This window comes from Camellia sinensis, chromosome 11 (genome assembly GCF_055761805.1).
Source record: "Camellia sinensis isolate YWXY chromosome 11, ASM5576180v1, whole genome shotgun sequence".
Lineage (NCBI taxonomy): Eukaryota > Viridiplantae > Streptophyta > Magnoliopsida > Ericales > Theaceae > Camellia > Camellia sinensis.
In genome coordinates this window covers 47,986,035-48,008,184 of record NC_138971.1, presented here as the reverse complement: position 1 = coordinate 48,008,184, position 22,150 = coordinate 47,986,035, and the positions used below count along the sequence as shown (strand labels likewise).

Genomic DNA, 22,150 nt, shown 5'->3' with positions numbered 1-22,150 from the left:
ATATTATTTATATTATTTAACATATAAAAAATGTATTTATATATATTTATATATTATTTAATATATAAATAATATATTTATTAATTTAAATAAAGATAAACGAGTCGAGCTTATGCGAGCTCGAGCTCGGCTCGTTTACTAAACGAATCGAGCCGAGCCAAGCTTGTTCATGAACAGCTCAGTTCATTTGCGGCCCTACTTAGCATGAAGAGTACTAGAAACCCAAAATATTCAATGGAAGGTTGAGATTTATTTTGAATATAGGCTCACCATTCAAGAATTGAATCATACATCTACTAAGGTCACACATAACAAGGGGCTTACAATAGTTATAACGGCGGTGATGAGTGATGAGTCAAGAATCAAGCACTCCGACGAGATTTAAGGTCATTGATCAAAGCAATGACATCGGCATGAGATGAGCCACCATAGTCTACAGCTTTCTTGGCCTTCTCTCCAAACTCTTTTGCTCGGATTCTCATCTTCTCCGCTTCATCACCACCACCACCACCCATTAGCCATTTTACCGCCTCCTCCACTTTATCTCTTGTCACTGTCACCTTTGGTTCCCAAAACAACCACATCCACTCCTCGTTCCCCACTCGAATCCCAGTTTTCAACACATCTGTGACAAGGCTTTCAACGAAGAAATGCTCTGCTGTGATTGGCCATGTGATCATCGGAACACCCGCTCCTATCCCCTCGATGGCCGAGTTCCATCCACAATGAGTCAAAAACCCTCCAATGGCTTGATGTTCTAAGATTAGCAATTGTGGAGCCCAACTCCTTACAATCAAACCTTTCCCGGACTTCATCATCCTCTCCTCAAATCCATCCGGAAGCTTCTTACCTCCGCGACCCTCTCTCCCTTCGTTATTTTTTTCATCATCCCCATATTCTAACATATCTCTGGCCACCCAAATGAACGGGCAGCCAGAAATCTCGAGACCGTGAGCAATCTCGAGGAATTGTTCGGGAGCCATACGAACTTGGCTCCCGAAACTAACATAAAGTACTGACTTGGGTTCTTTAGAGTTGAGCCAGTTCAAAACTGTACCTCCATCAATGGAATTCTTTTCGCCCCTCTCGGTCTTTTGTTCATTTCCTTTGTTAAAGAGACACACAGGTCCTGCGAGCCATAACTTTTTGCCCACTTCATTCTTGAAATACTTGGCATAAGCTGGCTCCAAGTCGTAAAAGCTGTTGACTATAACCCCATAGGTCTTTGACTCGGCCTCTTGCATGTTGTCCTGAAGATGTTCCAAATTAGCTTTGGCTGTATACCAGAATGGGAGCTGACGCTTCGAAAATTTGATGTTGTCGTCGGGGAGACCCGGCAAAACAAAGGTCTCTGTATCAGAATTTACCTTCTCATGCGGTGCATGGCGTTTGAGGCTATCGTCACAACAAAGTGGAAACAAACCTGTAACATGGAACCATGGTTTGAAAAAAAAACCTGTATCAGACTTTACTCTTGTTTGATTTGTTTTTTTAATTGTTAAGTTTTCGAAAAATTATAGACTATTTTTGCAACTTTTAATCTATAGTAAACTCTTCTCATTTTCCTTTGTCTTTGTTAAAAAAATAATGAAAAAAAAAAAAATCACTTAATAATAATAATAATAATAATAATAATAATAATAATAATAATAATACTGCTATTAATAATAATAAAGAAATAAAAAGGTCAGTAGCAACGAAATGATCAACTTGGTGTCTTCCGTTCATAAATAGTAACAGAAAATTTGGGCACATCAATACATTCACAAAATTCATTGTGGGGTTGAGGTGGTGTGAGAGTTGACTATTCTAATCATTTTTTTTTAAATATTTTTTTATAGAGGAATATGTTAAAAAATAGAGAAAATAATATGATTAGGTATTTTAATTAATTAATTAATTAATTAATTTTTTATCCAAAAAAAACTTCAACCCAAACGGTAAATGTGAGCCACACAAAATTTGAACCATACACTATTTTTTCTAGTATTTTTCTGTACATGAGTTCTGTACAAACACGTATAGAGAGATTTTGTCGAAACTCCCTCATAATAAAATTTGGGTAAATTACACTTACTTCCCTTGATATTTTTGACAAATACAGGAACCTCCATTGTGATTTAAATAATTACAGTTACCCCTCCTATTTTACCTGACATTCTCCAGATTCTTTTATTTTTTGACTTCCATTTACTTGCTTCACAAAACCTGTTGATGTCATCAAAGCCATGAACTAAAATACCCATAATGTCCTCAAGTGCTCTCAACCCATCTATATATACCAATATCAAATGTTGGTCGGTCATCCACCAAGATGTTCAACCGAACGTCTCGAACAGTGCTTTTTTTTTTTTTTTTCCTTTCACAATTGCAACCTTTTATTTAAAAACATAACATGTAGGTTATCCACACCTATTAAAATTTATTCTTATTTACTTATTTTATAGTATTACTTCAATCAAAATTTCAATTTACAGTAAGATGGTATAAACAATTAATTAGCCAAACAATAACAAAAAAAACATATTTGGTTCTCTTTTAAAATCACAATTCCAATTAGAAATTTTCAAAAAAAATTTCAAAACTCATAACCAAATGCGCAACTCAAAACTCAATTCAAAACTCTTTTTAAAACTCAAAAGCAAACTTTTTTCAAAACTCAAAACCAAACTTTTTTCAAAAATCTATTTTAAAAGAAAAAAAAATTTAAATTTTTTTTTTTATTTTATTTTTTAAAATTATTTTTAGAATCATTATTTAAGTATAGAGTCGTATTTTGACTTATGAGTTTTGAATTGAGTTTTCAAAAGAAAAAATTTATTTGATTATAAGTTTCGAAAAAAAGTTTTGAGTTGTATTTTGAAATTTTTTGGATTTAATTTTTTAGGGTAAATATTTTATATTTTAAATATTTATTTATTTATTTTAATGTACACTACGTTTCATACATTTATGTACTGTATGTTTTTAAATATTTTAAATATATTTGTGAAATATTAAAAAATTTAAAATATATAAATATATATTTTTATTTTAAATATTTTATTTTATATATATATATTTTGAAATATTTTAATTTTTTTATTATGTGTTTAATTACGATTTGGGTATAGAGTTTTGAAAATAGTGTAGAGTTTTAAGTTATTTGTTTGTTTATAAGGTTTGAAAATAATTTTTGAATTCAGTTTTCAGTTATGTGTTTGGTTAGGATTTGAGTATGGAGCTGTGTTTTGAATTTAAAATATTAAAATTAAAAAATTAAAATATTTACAAAATAAAATAAAATATTTATGAATATTTAAATAAAAATTATATATTCAAAATAAAAAATTAAACATTTTTTTAATATTTTTAAAAAATAAATCCAAAAAAATAAAAATAAAAAAATCATACGTTGTGTTTGATTAGTTGGTAGGCCGTGTTTGAGTTGATTACTGTATGACGTCAACATAGTGGACAAGGGTAGTATCATCTTTTTGTGCTCAAAATGAAGGGTAATAAGGTTATTTATTATATACAAGTAACATCGTTTATTCTAATTTGACAGAATGGGAGAATTTGGAGAATGTCAGGTAAAGTATGGGAGGTAACTGTAATTATTGAAATCACATGAGAGGTCTCTGTATTTGTCAGAAACCTTAGGGGAGATGAGTGTAATTTACCCATAAAATTTTAATGCATTAAGCACAAGTACAGAAAAAAAAATTTCTTAAAAAGTCAAACACATATCACTATTTTAAAAATATTAAACTTTAAAATTATATAACTTGGATGTAGATGTCGGTTTTTAATAAAATTAATATTTTTAGAATTTTCTCATAAAGATCTATCAAATAAAAACCATATTGACTATGAAATTCTTAATAAAAAAAATTATTATTACTGCCGAAATTGATGTAAACAGTAATAATAACATGTTATTCTGTGTGACAGTAACATATTACTCTGTCTTACAGTAATATGTTACTCTGGTTTACAATAACATGTTACTTTGACAATACTATCCAAAAAAAAAAAAATTTATTTTATCTGTATTCAATTATGTATTTTATCTTTAAAAAACTTATGACATAAAATAAATTAAATTGTCATTATTACAAATAAAGGTCTAAGAAAAAGATTTTGACTTCTCATACATACAAACAACCATACGAAATGCACATAAATGAAACACAAAACAAATGAATTAATTAATTAATTGCGTGATTGGGATTTTTTTTTTTTTAAGTACAATCCACACCAGGGTTGGGATAAATTTCAACCAAATTACATTTTTTAATGGATAAACTATCAATAGGTTCTAATAGTAGAGTTTGACAAATACAGGAACCTCCCTTGTGATTTAAATAATTACAGTAACCTCTCCTATTTTACCTGACATTCTCCGGATTCTTTTATTTTTTGACTTCCATTTACTTGCTTCACAAAACCTGTTGATGTCATCAAAGCCATGAACTAAAATACTCATAATGTCCTCAAGTGCTCTCAACCCATCTATATATACCAATATCAAATGTTGGTCGGTCATCCACCAAGATGTTCAACCGAACATCTGGAACAGTGCTTTTTTTTTTTTTTCCTTTCACAATTGCAACCTTTTATTTGAAAACATAAGAACATGTAGGTTATCCACACCTATTAAAATTTATTCTTATTTACTTATTTTATAGTATTACTTCAATCAAAATTTCAATTTACAGTAAGATGGTATAAACAATTAATTAGCCAAACAATAACAAAATGAAGGGTAATAAGGTTATTTATTATATGCAAGTAACATCGTTTATTCTAATTTGACAGAATGGGAGAATTTGGAGAATGTCAGGTAAAGTATGGGAGGTAACTGTAATTATTGAAATCACATGAGAGCTCTCTGTATTTGTCAGAAACCTTAGGGAGGTGAGTGTAATTTACCCATAAAATTTTAATGCATTAAGGACAAGCACAGGAAAAAAAATTTCTTGAAAAGTCAAACACATATCACTATTTTAAAATTATTAAACTTTAAAATTATATAACTTTGATGTAGATGTGGGTTTTTAATAAAATTAATATTTTTAGAATTTTCTCATGAAGATCTATCAAATAAAATCCATATTGACTATGAAATTCTTAATAAAAAAAAATTATTATTACTGCCGAAATTGATGTAAACAGTAATAATAGCATGTTATTCTGTGTGACAGTAACATATTACTCTGTCTTACAGTAATATGTTACTCTGGTTTACAATAACATGTTACTTTGACAATACTATAAAAAAAAAAAAAATTTATTTTGTCTTTATTCAATTATGTAATTTATCTTTAAAAAACTTATGAAATAAAATAAATTAAATTGTCATTATTACAAATGAAGGTCTAAGAAAAAGATTTTGCCTTCTCATACATACAAACAACCATACGAAATGCACATAAATGAAACACAAAACAAATGAATTAATTAATTAATTGCGTGATTGGGATTTTTTTTTTAAGTACAATCCACACCAGGGTTGTGATAAACTTCAACCTCATTACATTTTTTATGAATAAACTATCAATAGGTTATAATATTTGAAATTAATTTTTTTATCAAATTCTATTAAACATAAGGCTTATGAAAATTGTCGCTAAAAATAATTTTTTGTGACATTTTTGTACATACGTCGCTAGAAATTAACAATTAATGATTTTTTTTGTCACGATTTTATAAATTGTCGCGAAAACTTACAATTAATGACATTTTTTAGTAATGAGAATTTTAAACTGTCACTGAAAATTAAAAATTAGTGAGTTTTTGTGACGATTTTTTTAAATTATCACTAAAATTTATAATTAGTGATATTTTTTGTAATAATTTTTAAATTATTGTTGAAAATTAATAATTAATGATAGTTTTAATAATATTTGATGAAAATATTATTAATTATTATAAGGCTTATTTGATAATAGATTTACCCAATAAGACCAACAGTATGTGTTGTATTTTTATGTTTTATTTGACATTTCAACTTGGGGAAAAAATAAAAAATAAAAACCTGTGACATGGAACAGGAGACTGGGAATGCCGAGTCGAGCGGCGGAGATGGCAGTCCAGGGGAAGAACATGTCGCTGACGATGCAATCGGCGCATCGTTCTCGAAGGAGTTGCTCGATAGGTTCTTGGAGCTTCTCGATAGCCTTGAAAAGCTTTAGGCTCATTTCGAAGGAGATGGAGAGTTGATTCTCACATCCCTCCGGCAAGCCGAACTCGGATGTGGGTAATTCGAAGGTATGGAAGTCGATTTCATGACCTAATGATTGGTCTTGCTCGATGCTTTTCTGGTAGAGTTTTGCGTAATATGGTGTTATTATTATGGTGACTTTAGCTCCGTGAGCTGCAAACACTCTCGCTGCGTCCATCATTGGAATTAGGAGCCCTCTGGCTGTTATACATGGCAAGAAGAACATTTCTACTTTACCATCTTTAGAATCCATCGAGAGAGAGAGAGAGAGAGAGAGAAGCAGCAATGACACTTGATCGATCCCAAATTCTCAATAGCAAAGCAGTCAAGCTATAAAATATGAAACCCTTAGGCCACCCCAACATAAATTCATGATTTTAATTTTGACATCCAGCATGAGGCTCACGCGGCCATCCCGAAATAAATTCATGACTTCAATTTTGATAACGACATTTCAACAGCTCTTCAAAGAAACATTTGTGGTTCATACAATTGTATTTACTAACCCAAGCTGATAAGCAGCAGCGGGTTTAACAGCTTCTCCCTAAATTTTTAGGATAAATTGTTGAGTTTTCAACATCTAGAATGGTCTCGTTTTAATTCTTCTTTTTTACTGCTGTGGACGTTTTTTTTCTTTTAACTCCAATTTCCAGCGCTAATCGATGTATCAGAGGCATTGAAGGCAGGGACGATGGCGATGACAACGACAACGGCGGAGTTGGATTTTATTTTTGTGTAGTTTTTTTTTTTAATGAGAAATTTGAAGTTTTTCTAGATCGCAATTGATTTTTTAACAAATTTTATAGATTGTTGTTTCTAGTTTGAGTAGGGGTTCTTGTTTGGCCCGTTGGGAATTTGTTATTATTTTTCTTTTTAGTAGTTTGTATGATGTTAATTTTTATTTTAATATAATTACTTTATATTTTTTTCTCCGTCTTTCTCCGTCTTCCTCTGTTTTGTTCTACGAACTAATTAGCTTAGCCCACTAATTGTTTCATTAGCTTAAGCGGCCAGGTTTAACTGAAACTATCCTTGCTTAGCTTATAAGAAAAAGAATTTTCTAAGTAATTTTAGTTTAACGATGTTAGTTTAAGTTAAGAACCTCATTTAAGGATTTCCAAATTACCTACGTGTTCAATTCGCAATTTTAAAATCCCTTTGATTTTCTTCCTATTTCTCTTTCTTTTCTCCAACTTCTCATCTACCTGTCAAGAAGAATGTTTCTCCAAAACTTTCTCCATCCTTCTCGATTTTGTCCTACGAATTAATTAGCTTTGGCCAACAATTGTTTCATTAGCTTAAGTGGCCAGGTTTCACTCAAACTAACCATGCATGTCGTCTAAGAAAGAGAATTTTATGAGTAATTGTAGCTTAACCATATTAGTTTAATTTAAGCACCCTATTTAAGGTTTTCTAAGTCTCCTACGTGTTCAATTCTCAAGTCCAAATGGATGGATTTGCTTTCTCTTCGATTTTCTTCCTATATTTCTCTTCCTTTTCTCTAACTTTCTCTTCAACATCTCAAGAAGAACGTTTCTCCCTAAGTTTCTCCGTGCTTCCTCATCTTTTCTGTTTTATTCTACGAACTAATTAGCATAGGTCACTAATTGTTTCATTAGCTTTAGTGGCCATGTGTTAACTCAAATTAACCTTGCTTAGCCTCTAAGAAAGAGAATTTTCTGAGTAATTGTAGCATAACGATATTAGTTTAACTTAGGCACCTCATTTAAGGTTTTCAAAATCACTGAAGTGTTCAATTCTCAAGTCCAAAACGATGAATTTGAATGCCCTTTGATTATCTTTCTAAAATCCCTTTCTTTTCTCCAACTTTCTCTTCTAGCTCTAAAGCAAAATGTTTCTCTTTTTCTCCGTCCTTCTCCATCCTTTTCCATTTGGTTCTTGGAACTAATTAGCTTAGGCCGCTAATTCTTTCATTAGCTTTTCTGGTAGAGTTTTGCGTAATATGGTGTTATTATTATGGTGACTTTAGCTCTGTGAGCTGCAAACACTCTCGCTGCGTCCATCATTGGAATTAGGTGCCCTCTGGCTGTTATACATGGCAAGAAGAACATTTCTACTTTACCATCTTTAGAATCCATCGAGAGAGAGAGAGAGAGAGAGAGAGAAGCAGCAATGACACTTGATCGATCCCAAATTCTCAATAGCAAAGTACTCAAGCTATAAAATATAGGGTAAATTACATTGACATGCCTGAGGTTTATATTTATTATAATTTTCTCACTCATCTTTTAAAAATTATATTTTTTTTTTGAAATTTAAAGTTTCATTATAAATTATCTCATGAGATTTAAAGTTTCATAATAGTTTCCTTTCACCGCAATGATCATTATATATAAAATTAAATTAATAGAAGAATCAATATAATTTTTTAAATATGAAAAAAAAACTATAATAAATATAAATTTCAGAAAGTGTAAGTGTAATTTATTCTAAAATATAACCAGCGGCCTGGTCAACAAGTGTTGCTCGCATATAAATAAAAGATAAAATATTTATAAAATATGAAACCCATATTGTCGACTAGCATGAGGCTCACGCGGCCACCCCAACATCAATTCATGATTTTAATTTTGACATCCAGCATGAGGCTCACGCGGCCACCCCGAAATAAATTCATGACTTCAATTTTGATAACGACATTTCAACAGCTCTTCAAAGAAACATTTGTGGTCCATACAATTGTATTTACTAACCCAAGCTGATCAACAGCAGCGGGTTTAACAACTTCTCCCTAAATTTTTAGGATAAATTGTTGAGTTTTCAACATCTAGAATGGTCTCTTTATAATTCTTCTTTTTTACTGCTGTGGACGTTTTTTTTCTTTTAACTCCAATTTCCAGCGCTAATCAATGTATCAGAAGGCAATGAAGGCAGGGACGATGGCGATGACAACGACAACGGCGGAGTTGGATTTTATTTTTGTGTAGTTTTTTTTTTAATGAGAAATTTGAAGTTTTTCTAGATCGCAATTGATTTTTTAACAAATTTTATAGATTGTTGTTTCTAGTTTGAGTAGGGGTTCTTGTTTGGCCCGTTGGGAATTTGCTCTTATTTTTCTTTTTAGTAGTTTTTATGATGTTAATTTTTATTTTAATATAATTACTTTATAATTTTTCTAAAAAAATTATATTTTTTTCTGAAAAAATTACTCTTACTAACCAAATCAAAGAAGTTATAAATAATTAATATCAAATTTAATAGGATTTTTATATATTACTTAAATATTTTATCAAAACTTTTCACTTTTCATGTAACTTCTTATGTGGCATGATGAGTTCTATCATTTTTTTTTTAATATGGTAGGTCTCATATATACACGTGACATTTGTGAGGACGTATTTTTTTAGGGATAACACATGGCCAAGGTGACGCCGGAGTGTCAGCTGAGATACCACGTGGTCTAGTTCTGACGTTGAGGTGATCTCGGCTAGGCCGAGGTTATCTGTGGAGATATCGGAATCCGGGATGAACGGATAAAGGACAAGAGTCTTAGATGACATCAAGCTACCTATTTGGATAGAGATGAGACTCTTGAGGAATTTTATCTTAATCTGAATAGTGTGAGTTGTGATAGATGTTATCCTTATAAAGGATAGAGTCCCATGAAGTAAAACTTTTAGGGGAAGCTGGACACTGATCATTATAAAAGTGAGATTCTCGTGGGTCTAAGGTATGGTTTTATGGGTGATATATTGGAAGCTGTAAGTTCTTTCTTGTGAGTTAAGCACAATTGGCTATCTTTGAGAGACAATTACTAACTTGATTGTCGGGGTTCCCCTGGGTGGACGAACCACCACCGAATTCTTATCTTTCTGTGACAGATTGTTCGGACTTAATCTATTATGTCGGTGCTCTCCTACTGAGTTTTCTTGTTGGGCTCTGTGGTCAAAAATCAACACACACAATTTGGCGCCGTCTGTGGGAACGTAAGGAGAATAAATAGCCAGCAATGGACAGAAAGAAAATGTCGAGGATGACATCCCTAGCGGGAGTAGTAAGCATGTCGATGCTAATGTAGAGAAGGAAAACTGTAATGAAGAACCTCGGGATCAGAATGCAGGGGAGAAGGACGTTGGCCAAGGGGGAGACCCACTGAAGAAAGCAGGCCGAGATGAGTATTACAACGAAAACGACTTCCAGGTATGGAAAGACAGATGCTTGAGGAGTGACGGCGAGATGAAGGGAATGACAAACAAGTTGGCAGACCTACAATCGATTCTCAACTTCATGATGTAGAACAACGTCATGCAGCCACCGTTTCTATTAAAGGACACGTTGATTCAGTTGACCAAGAACAATGCCCAGAAAACAGAGCAGAAAGCCATCCTAGCAGTCCCTCAGCATGACAAGGTAAAGGAACGCTCACATTGTCCTTCACGGGATGCCAAGCGAGCAGAGTCAATGAGGGGAGAGTCTCAGAGGACGTTTCATACAAAAGGAACGTATGTCAAGGAACATTGGCATGTTCAAGAGAATGAACTTTGTTTTGATATGGTGAATGAAGAGAAGTCCAAAAGGACTCATAACAACACTGGGAGCAACGCACCAAAAAGGCTGAAATCCATTGACCGCTGAGCTCCTGGTCGGACTAAGAAGGATTTGAGGGACTACCTCCAGAGGAAGCGGCAGAATGTCGAGGTTACATCCCCAGTCAAGCCGGGAACACTTTTCTCAGCAGAGTTGGATAAGTTTGAGGCCCCAAAAAGGTTTCATATGCCAAGGTTCCAAATATATGACGGTAAGTCTGATTCAAACTTTCATGTCGGCCTATATTTGAATTCAATGGCACTATATACCGAGAACGAACTGCTGCTCTGCAAGGTGTTCCTCCTATCTTTTGGGGAAATCTTATCAGATTGGTTTCACAAGTTGCCGAAAGGAACTTTGAAAAGTTGGGAAGGCTTGGCCGAGATGTTTGTGGCCAGGTTATTATAAACAAATTGAAGCCGTTGAGGGTAGACTCCTTGATGGCTTTGAAAATTGGCGAGGGTGAAAGCCTTAGGGCTTATGCCAAAAGATATTATGAGGTGTTCAACCGAATACCAGGATGCAACCAGGAGTTGGCGTTCATATCTTTTTAAGAACGGCCTAGAGGATGATTGCATGCTTCGGAAGTTACTGCAAAGACTCTGCCAAAAAGCATGGAGGAGCTCATGGTAAGGATTGAGAAATATGCCAGAGCAGAAGAGGATACACCAGGAACAAACAAAGTAGGAGAAGAGAAACGGTTCGCCAAAGTGAGGCCGAGGTAATATTAGATATAACAGGCCAGAAATAGGACTGAGGCCTGCACAGGCAGTCACCGCTGTGTTCCGGATCCCGGTTTATAATGTTTTAGAAAGGATCAGGAACTAGTCGTATTACCGAGCGCCAAAGAGGATCCCTGGCGAATTTATGGGGAGAAGTCTGGGGAAGCACTGTGCCTACCACAATGACGATGGACACCTGACGCAGGGTTGTAGAGCCCTAAAGGTGCATTTGGAAGATCTGGTCAGATAAGATCACTTAAAAGACCTAGTAAATGAGTCCCGAACGAGGGAAGAGCAGGCAAGGCTGTCCCAGGCACCAGCAGGACCACCTTCACCAGCACCACAACCGCAAGTAGACGAAGCTCGAGTGATCAACGTGATTCACTCGAGGGTCAATGAGAACGAGATACGTGGGGAGACTCAGAGGGTGAAGCACTTACAACATGTGTATCAGTTCCAGCAAAAGAGGCCTAGGACAGACGAGTACCAGGGACTAATGGTGTCCTTTACTAAAGCCAACCTAGACATGGTGCAGCATCTACACAACGATGCTCTAGTAGTATCCCTCCGGATTAGAAAATGCGAAGTAAGGCGCATTCTGATTGACCAAGGAAGATCTTGTGACATCATGTATGTCATATGTTACAAGGAGCTCGCCCTTCATCGAGATGATTTTGAGCAGTCCAACAACCCAATGGTCGAGTTCAATAGAACGCCGACATGGCCCCTGGAAGTAATAAATTTGGAGGTGCAAGCAGACACCAAGACGGTAAACACAGAGTTCACAATAATTGACACCCCCTCCCCTTACAACGTTATCTTAGGAAGGCCATAGTTGCACGTAGTAAGGGCTATTCCCTCAACACTACACCAGCTATTGTGGTTCCTAACGGAGCATGGAATTGAGGAAGTTAGGGGGAATCAGGTGCAGGCAAAAAATTGCTCCATAGGAATAATGAAATTCACCTGCAATGTGCTAGAAACAGTAGAGATTGAGGACGAGGATATGGAGGTCCTAGATGACGTCGGCAAAGAGTCAGTCGACAAAAGTGAGAAAGCCTTAAAGAAGATCCTGGTCCAACAAGGGGATGAAGATCGCTTCTTCCTTCTTGGCTCAGGATTGGCTGTGGAGGAGGAGAAGGAGTTAGAGTCATTCGTGCAAGCAAACATAGAGGTGTTTGCCTAGACGCCATACGAGATGCTTGGCATTGATCCCGAGGTCACTTGCCATAGACTAAATGTAGACAGGTCGACTAAACCTGTCATTCAGCGAGCAAGGAGGCTGTAGACACCCCATTTTGACCAGCCCTAAAACTTAGGCGCTTTCTATTGATAACCCAATGATGACAATTAGAATGTGTTCCCTAGTAGTCCTCAACAAGAAAAATGGAATTTGAGATTTAATCCCAACCTTCACACATTTTTGGCCAAACTATTTTAAACCTTAAAACACTCTTTTCAAAATATTTTTTCAAATGTTTCTACGATGTTCCGAGGCTCCCATTTTAATTAAAATATTGCACTTTTTAGTAAATTGAGTAAGGACAAAATAGAGATAAGTGGAAGGAATGTGAACTCTTTAAAAAAAATCTTCTTTATAGGTTTGGATAGGTTTGGATTTGAAAGAAACAGAAAGGGATGGAAGAAAACTGGTTTAGAGAAAAGATGAGCATCAAATTGTTAAGAAGGAAATAAACAGTGTTCACTAAAGTAGGCATATCTCTTTGTACATTTGGAATTTTAATTTGAGGCCACCACCATTGAAAAGTAGACTTTCGGGCTTCAATTTAGACCCAAGAAGCACCTAAACCCAAGTCTAGATAAGGGAGATATACCCGTTTGACGTTGGGCTTAATAGCAAATTTTTTTGACTCGACCCTAAATAGCAGTAGCCCTGTTTTTCTTGGTTTTGATTTGGTTGGGACACCCCATTTACCTATTTTCTGATCCATTCAAGTACACCCCTCATTATACCTAATCATCCCCTATTGCCAAAAAGAGGTTTTGTTTGCATCCATAAAAGGAGTATCCCATGCAACCACCTTGAAAATTTGTCCTCGTATCACATTCTTGTCTCCCACCTTCTTTTTGACCTTTACTCTCCCTCATTGCCTATATAGAATGATCATAATGTAAGAAAGAGAGAGGACCACGAAATTGAAGAGAAAAGAGGGAGAAAAGGGTGAAAAAAGAGAGAAAATTTGAGTTTTTGAGCAAAAAAAAAAACTCCTATCTTCCATATACACCCCATATCTTCCATACAAACTGAAATTCCATTTTTCCTACACCCAAAACTCCTTCAGAAATTTTGAAATAGCTAAATTTCAGTAGTGATTGATCAAAGGAAAGAGTGAGTGTTGTTGAAAGTGAGAAAAAATAAGAGAGTTAGCCACTTTTCTACCATACATATCCAAAGTTCCATTCTAGTTTCAAATTGAGGATTGAGAACACACTTCCTAAACTTGAGGGTGATCATGAGGAAGTTTGGGAATCAAGAAGTTCAATCTTTTTTTGGAGGTGAATTTCTAGTCTTTCATTTTTTTTTTATATTTTATATCTCATATTTATTTTCTTACTTCTTATTTCATAGTGTTTTGTTATAATCCAAGTGGTTTGTATATCTCATATTTGTTTTCTTACTTTATATTTCATAATGTGTTGTTGTAATCTAAGTGGTTTGTTTAACTCATAATTATTTATTTATTTATTTTTATTCACTTACTTTAATTTCATATTAGTTTTGTTGTAATCTTGCATGTTCTACCTCGTATTTGCTTTCTTGTTTTAAGTTCATGTTGTAATCTTGCATGTTCTATCTTATATTTTCTTTCTTGTTTTAGTTTCATAGTAATTGTGTTATAATTTTGCATTTCCTAGCTTATATTTTTCTTGTATTATTCTCATATTAGTTTTGTTGTAATCTTGCATGTTCTACCTCATATTTACTTTTTTTATTTTAGGTTCATGTTAGTTTTGTTGTAATCTTGCATGTTCTATCTTATATTTGTTTTCTTGTTTTAGTTTTATAGTAATTATGTTATAATCTTGCATTTCTTAACTTATATTTTTCTTGTATTTGTCTCATATTAATTTTGTTGTAATCTTACATGATCTACCTTATATTTGTTTTCTTATTTTAGATTCATGTTAGTTTTGTTGTAAGTTTGCATTTTTTTTTCATTTTATATTTATTTTCTTGTGTTTAATCTAATCGGTAGTGGTTAGTTGAGCCACTTACATATTTCTTGTTTGTTCTTTTTCTTGGTTTTGCAATACGATAGGTTTTGCTAGGCCTAGTTGGCCAGCCGGCCTATTTGGCCAGCCAATTATCTTATTTTGAACAAGACGGCGTTGTCTTTCGATATTAACCAACTTCCGGTGGTTTCCAAGGCATATAAAACTTTTTTTTTATTTTGTTTATTTTATTTCGAGTGTATTGTGAGGTTTTTATTTTGTTGTAATATTTTCCTCACTCCCTCTAATTTGGTTTGTAATAATTTATTCAAAATGTTGTTATAATTTTCCGCCCCACTTCATTCTATCTTGTTCTTTTACTTGCTTTTCTTATTTGTGAATATGCATCACGTTTATTTTATTTTATTTTTTGTCGTTATATCCATGTTTTGCATCTATGTTCCATGCATCTTGATTTGGCTAAGTTTGCATTTGTGAATTTAATCAATTCCTATGTGATTATGTGCACTATCTCATGTTCTTGAGATGATTCACATGTCATATCTTAAAAGCCGAATCTTTAGTTGCATCTCATAAGTGAATGGCATTAGGATTTTGTATATAAGATCATGCATGTTTTACTAACTTTGTTTTGTAACTGTTTGAAGGACGTCGATAAATATGTAAATTTTTGTGCTTTAGTATCCCGTTTGTGTGCGTTTTTGTTATTATGTTTAAGCATCCTACCATGTGGCTACTTGTTTACTTGATATAACTGTATGAATGCCAGTGGATGGAGGTTGTGTCCCTTAATTTGGAATAGTGTTGATTTTCATGTTTGTAAACTCAATTTATTTGGGTTGTAAATCTCCAAAACTTTTTCAAAACTGCATGAAATCAAATTATTTCAAAATAAATGACATGGTCTATACTTGTATGCTTCAGATAATAATTTTTAAGATTTATTAAATAATCGAAATATGAACATATAAAATAAATAAAATTCATATCATGGTTTAGTAAAGGCCAATCTTTTGATCGGATGAGTGGGGGTGCTCAATTAATGACCTTCTCCTATCATACCTAAGGTTCCGAACTGAGAGACCTTTGGTTATGGCGAACAGTGGCCATGGCACGAGTCATGGGTTTCCTAATTTTCCAAAAATATTAGGTGGCGACTCTGAGATCTGATGACGCAGTCCATTTCTAGCAAAATGTTTTGCAATAAAATGGATTTTCTAAAAGTTGCCAAATATGGATTCTCATCTATGTTTCACATTGCACTAATGAGAGTAGATCAAAGAGACTGAGCGTCCGAATTGTTTAACGCGCACGGGTATCTCCCAGGCATGTTACAGAGGCCGACATTGGTTCATGTGGAGGTAGTAGAGGAGGAAGTGGACAAATTGTTGGAGGCCAAAGCCATTCGGGAGGTAAACTACCCAACTTGGTTATCAAACATAGTTGTTGTGAAAAAGAAGAATGGGAAATGGAGGGTCTGCGTGGACTCTACCAGCCTGAATGAGGTTTGTCCCAAAGACAGTTTCCCACTCCCCAAGATCGATCAATTAGTGGCTACTCCTTCAGGGCATGGAAGGATGAGCTTCCTTGATGCTTACAAGGGGTACCATTAGATAGCAATGTATCTGCCCGACGAGAAGAAGACTGCATTTATCACCCCAAAAGGGCTGCATTGTTACAGAGTGATGTCTTTCGGGTTGAAAAATGCAGGAGCAACCTACCAGAGATTAGTAACCAAGATGTTCAGACATCTGATTGGCAAAATAGTGAAAGTGTACATTGATGACATGGTCGTGAAGACAAAAGAACCCGAGAATCACTTGGCCAACTTAAAAGCAGTTTTTGATATCCTTAGAACATATCGGCTCCGACTCAATACTTTGAAATGCGCATTTGGAGTTGGGTCTGGTAAGTTCCTGGGATACTTGGTTACCAGAAGGGGTATTGAGGCAAACCTAAATCAAATCAAGGCTATCCTGTACTTGAAAAGCCCAACATTGGCAAAACAGGTGCAAATGTTGACTGGAAGGGCCGCAGCCTTGAACAAATTTTTAAGCAGGAGTTTAGATAAGTATAAACCATTTTTCAGTTTGTTGAAAAAGGCCATAGATTTCTTGTGGATAGAGGAATGCGTAGTCACCTTGGCCGACTTAAAAAAGTACCTGACAATAGCTCCAATTCTGTCAAATCCAGTACTTGAAAAGGAGCTATTCTTATACTTGGCCATTTTAGAGCACGCAGTGAGGGCAGTGATAATCAGAGAAGAGAAAAGGGAACAAAGGGCAAGAGGAGACCCAGCTGGGAATGAAAAGCCCCATAGCAGAGCAGAAGAAAGAAGAAAAACCCAAGCCCTGTGATATCTACATCGGTGACTCCTTCCGTCTGTTTGTTGATTGGAGTTCAAATCGTCAAGGAGCGGGGGCAGGAATAGTGTTGGTATCACCAGATGGGCGAATGCTGGAAAAGTCTATCCGTTTGGGGTTCAAAGCCTCAAACAATGAAGTAGAACATAAGGCACTAATCGCAGGGTTAAAGTTAGCAGCAGCAATAGAAGCCGATGAGGTGGTAGTCTTCTATGACTCCCAACTTATTGTGAACCAGACAACAGGCGAGTATGCAACCTGAGATGAAAGAATGATAGCCTATGTCAAGGAAGTTGTTGGACTGCTAGCCTTGTTTCAGGATTGCCGACTACAACACGTTAGCCGAGATGACAACAACCATGCCGATGCGTTGGTTAACCTGGCTAGTGTAATGAAGTCAAGGGAGGCAAGGACAATAATGGTTGATTATTTGTCAGGCCCAAGTGTGGAACCACTAAGCACAGAGTATGAAGCAATGTGTGTGGAAATAGGTCCAAGTTGGATGGAAGCAATAGTGATGTTTCTTAGGGACGACAAGCTACCTGATGATCACAAAGTGGCGCATAAAACCAGACTGAAGTCGGCAAGGTTTAGCCTAACAACAGAAGGACATCTCTACAGAAGGTCTTTTACTAGTCCCCTTTTGAGGTGTGTGCATCGCTCCCAAGTTGAAGATTTCTTGTATAAAATACATGAAAGGGTATGTGGCAGTCATGCTCGGGGCAGATCACTTCCTCATAGGGCCATTACTCAGGCGTACTGGTGGCCCTACATGTAGAAGGATGCTGAAGCCTATGTCAGAAAGTGCGAAAAGTGTTAGAGGTTTGCACCTTTAATACATCAACCAGCAGCAGACTTGAACCCAGTGTCCAGCCCTTGGTCATTTGCCTAGTGGGGCATGGATCTTGTTGGACAACTGCCCGAAGCAACTGGGCAAAGGTAGTTTATGCTAGTAGCAACTGATTACTTCACAAAGTGGGTAGAAGTTGAATCGCTTGCGAAGATTCGAGATATTGATATAAGAACTTCATATGGAAGAATATCATCACCAGGTTTGGGATTCCAAGGGCAATAATAGTAGACAATGACACATAGTTTGACAGTAAGTTAATAAAAAGCTTTTGTACAAAGTACAAAATCAAGAGCTACTACTCTACTCCAAGTTTCCCTCAGAGTAATGGTCAGGCAGAAGCATCCAATAAGGCTATCTTGGATGTGATCAAAAAGAGGCTAGAAGCATCAAAGGGAAAATGGGTGGAAGAGTTGCCCAATGTACTCTGGGCATATCGGACTATGCCGAGAAGATTAACTGGGGAGTCTCTATTTGCCATGGCTTATGGCACTGAAGCAGTTATCCCACTAGAAGTCGGCATTCTAGGGATCAGAATGCAGGGAGTGGAAAATGGTACTAATGAGGCATTTTTAGCCTGAGATCTAGACCTACTGGAGGAGAAAACAGAGAGAGAGCAACAATTCAGCTGGGGGCATACCAGCAACAACTTGTTAGGGCTTACAACAAGAAGGTCAACCCAAGAGAGTTCAAAGTTGGGGACCTTGTGCTGAGAAAAGTAGTCGACAACAAGAAGGATCTTAGGGAGGGCAAGCTAGGCCTAAATTGGGAGGGGCCTTATAGAATCATCTCGGTCACCAGCAATGGAGCATATCGGTTTGAGAACAGTGATGGCAAAGAGTTGCCAAGACCCTAGAACACTTGCAACTTGAAGTTTTTCTATCATTAAATTTTTTGTTTTTCGAAGTTTATGTCATTAGCCGAAGTAATAATAAAATTTTAGTTTGATTTTTATGAATTTTAAATTTGTGTGATAGGACTAACCAGTCCTGCGGCGATGTTTTTGAATGAAACGTGACAAATAACTTAGACTTATTATATGGAAGAGTTGAATTATACTTGCATATAATAGAGTTGAACTAAGTTGGTAATGCTTTCGAATGAAACATGACGAATAACTTAGACTTATCATATGGCAGAGTTGAATTATACTTGCATATAATAGAGTTGAACTAACTTGGCGATGCTTTTGAATGAAACATGACGAATAACTCAAACTCATTATATGGTAGATTTGAATTATACTTGCATATAATGGAGTTAAACTAATTGAACTAAGTTGATTAACGGAGAAACTAAGGTTGAAACACCTCGGGGAGCCTTTGTTTGAATCTAGTCCGACTTTGTGAAATGACTTGCGAGGTGTAGGATAAGTGGGAGCTAGAAATGGAAAAAGTGAAATACCATTACTTTTAACATTATTTTACTTATTCCATGAATCGGAGGGAGGGCACTGCTCCTTTTTTTGGACCCAAGTCCCGCCATGGGGGGACGACATTGTCAGGTGGAGAGTTTGGCTGGGGGCGGTGCATCTATTAAAAGATAAGGCGGGTGTCCTGAGATAAGCTCAACGAGAATAGAAATCTCGAGTAGAACAGAAGGGTAAAAGCTCGTTTGATTTTGATTTCCAGTACGAATATGAAACCCTGAAAGCGTGGCCTAACGATCCTTTAGACCTTCAGAATTTGAAGTTAGATAACTGGCTTGTGGTAACCAAGCGTTCATAGTGATGTTGCTTTTTGATCCTTCGATGTCGGCTTTTCCTATCATTGTTAAGCAGAATTCACCAAGTGTTGGATTGTTCACCCACTAATAGGAAATGTGAGTTGGGTTTAGACCATCATGAGACAGGTTTGTTTTACCCTACTAATGGCAGCGTCGTAATAGTAATTCAACCTAGTACGAAAGGAACTGTTGATTCACATAATTAGTCATCGCGATTGGTTAAAAAGCTAGTGGCGTGAAGCTACCGTGCGATGGATTATGACTGAATGCCTTTAAGTTAGAATTCGGGCTAAAAGCGACGCTTGTGCCCGCCGCCCACTTGCCGACTCACAATAGGGGTCGTCCGTCCCTAAAGGCACGTGTTGTTGGTAAAGCTGGTGGAGCAGATGAGTTATGCAGGCCCCCTTAAAGTACAATTCCTATCTCGAGTAGCGGGTAGAATCCTTTACAGATAACTTTAATACATGACGGGGTATTGTAAGTGGTAGAGTGGCCTTGCCGACACGATCCACTGAGATTCAATCCTGTGTCGCTTTGATTCATCCCTCCCCCTTCCTGTCCCTCCTTTGACCAATTGCCCGTGAGGTTTAGAACATATAATATAGCCTAAGTGTGTGCCTCGATACACAAAAAACGATTTACTTGCATGCCGAAAAGAAATTCCGATGGCCTACGGGGATAAAAGAATTTTAGTTACACAAAAATTTTCAGTAAAGCTACTATTTAAGGATTTTAATAATACTCCATATAGAAAAGTATATCAATCGATATTCTAGATTTTTTTTTTTTGAAACAGCGAAAAGGAAAATTTATTGATAATGATCAAGCAAATACATAGACAATTATCAATAAAAAGAAAGCTCGAGCCCAACTAAGTTGGCACCGAGAAACAAACAAAGAAATAAAAATCACCACCCACCCAAAGTTGGTAAGACACTAACTCAAAGCACAAGGGAGAACTATATCAGCAGCCCAAAACAATTTTACTCCCCAAGCTGCATCTAATTTGGCTCAAATTGGTCAAGAAGTCCAGAATAGTGAAGTGATAATCCTTAAATCTTTGATTAAGCCACATTGGAACTCTAATCATAATCAAGTCACAAACTTCCACCAACTTAGGTGTAGCAGACTCAAAAATGCACTTATTTCTAAGTTTCCACAATGACCACAAGACTGCCAAGTGGATAACCTTCCAAATTAATTTTTCTTTTCTGTTCAATTGATCACAATCCCACCACTGAAGTACAGCTTCTATAGAATCTAGAAGAGCTCCTTGCATCTCCTACCAATTCAACATTGCAGCCCATTCCTTCCATTAAAAATGGCAATGTAGCAGCACATGACAGATCGATTCAATCTCTATTTAACAGAAAACACAGAGTGCTGGAGCATTAGCTTGAATCACTCCAATTTTCTAAAGAAATTTTGCTAACTTGACTCTATTTTTCCAGGCTAACCAACATAAAAATTGAACTTTTAGAGGTGCAAATCTATTCCAGATTAACTTACAAGTAATAAGGGGCAGACCAAGGGAGACAACTTCACTTCTATAGGCAGAGGAGACAGAAAACAGACCAGAATCTGCTGCCAACCAGACTAGTTTGTCTTCCAGATCATCACATAAACCAGAAACAAATGGCAAAAGCACTTTGAGTCTGCTAACATCCCTCCATTCCCACTCGTACAACCTTCTTTTAAGTTGAAAGTTCCAATTCCCTGAAGCAACACTTCTGTCATACAATGATCTCAGGGATTTCTCCTTATCTAGAGCCAATCTATAAAGAATAGGAAATTCAACTTTGAAGCAGTGATTGCTGCACCAATAGTCTTTCCAGAAGTTGATTCTTATACCATCCCCTAGCTTGATATGAACATTGTTATAATAGAACATCGACAGATTGTTATTTCTTTCTAGTATGGAGATTATGCCTTTCCACACACAAGACTGCCTATTGCTTGAAGTAGAAGAGGGACACAATCTTTTAACATCCAGATTGTACTTGCTGCAAATGATCTTTCTCTACAAAGCATCTTTCTCTTTGCCAAACCTCCACCACCATTTTAATAACATACAATCATTGACCAACCTGATTCTCCTAAGGCCTAGGCCTCCCTGCTTCACACTCTTTGCTAAGTCATCCTATTTAACCAGGTGAATTGGTTTTCTTGATTGTGACCCACCCCAAAGAAAAGCAGCCTGCAGCTTCTCATATTCCTTTGATACCCCTGCAGGCATTTTGAATAGAGATAAATAGAACAACGGTAAGGCAGAGGTTACAGACTTTAGTAGAGTGAGTCTCCCTGAGAATGAAAGCAACTTCCTTTTCCATCATGCTAGTCTGTTTATGACTTTATCAAGAACTGGTTTCCAAGTTGACTTGTTATTTGGATTAGCCTCCAAAGGCATACCCATGTACTTTAGAGGAAATGCCTTGAAATTGCGGTGTAGTTTTGATGCAAAACTAGATAAAGACTCCTCTAGAACATTAATTCCATACACCTAACTCTTATGATAGTTTGGTCTACATCATAAAAATTTCGA

The 22,150-nt window shown here is 35.9% G+C and overlaps 1 protein-coding gene and 1 pseudogene across 1 annotated transcript; one reads left to right on the top strand and one right to left on the bottom strand.

Annotated features, from left to right (window-relative positions):
* Positions 1-228: 228 nt before the first annotated feature.
* On the bottom strand, positions 229-6,545 carry LOC114274749 (abscisate beta-glucosyltransferase). Its single transcript, XM_082893853.1, has 2 exons — positions 6,020-6,545; positions 229-1,423 (listed from the first exon to the last, which is right to left on the bottom strand). The coding sequence occupies exons 1-2, from the start codon at positions 6,456-6,458 to the stop codon at positions 363-365; spliced, it is 1,500 nt and encodes a 499-aa protein (XP_082749979.1). The 5' UTR covers positions 6,459-6,545; the 3' UTR covers positions 229-362.
* A 12,645-nt stretch (positions 6,546-19,190) lies between these two features.
* Positions 19,191-20,149, top strand: LOC145803370 (25S ribosomal RNA; annotated as a pseudogene).
* The last annotated feature ends 2,001 nt before the right edge of the window (positions 20,150-22,150 follow it).

Excerpts from the sequence above, each read along its gene's own strand:
- LOC114274749 (XM_082893853.1), bottom strand. The coding sequence starts at position 6,458 with ATGGATTCTAAAGATGGTAAAGTAGAAATGTTCTTCTTGCCATGTATA. Across the intron at positions 1,424-6,019 it reads TCTCCTGTTCCATGTCACAG|GTTTGTTTCCACTTTGTTGT; the intron begins GTTTTTATTTTT and ends TCCATGTTACAG.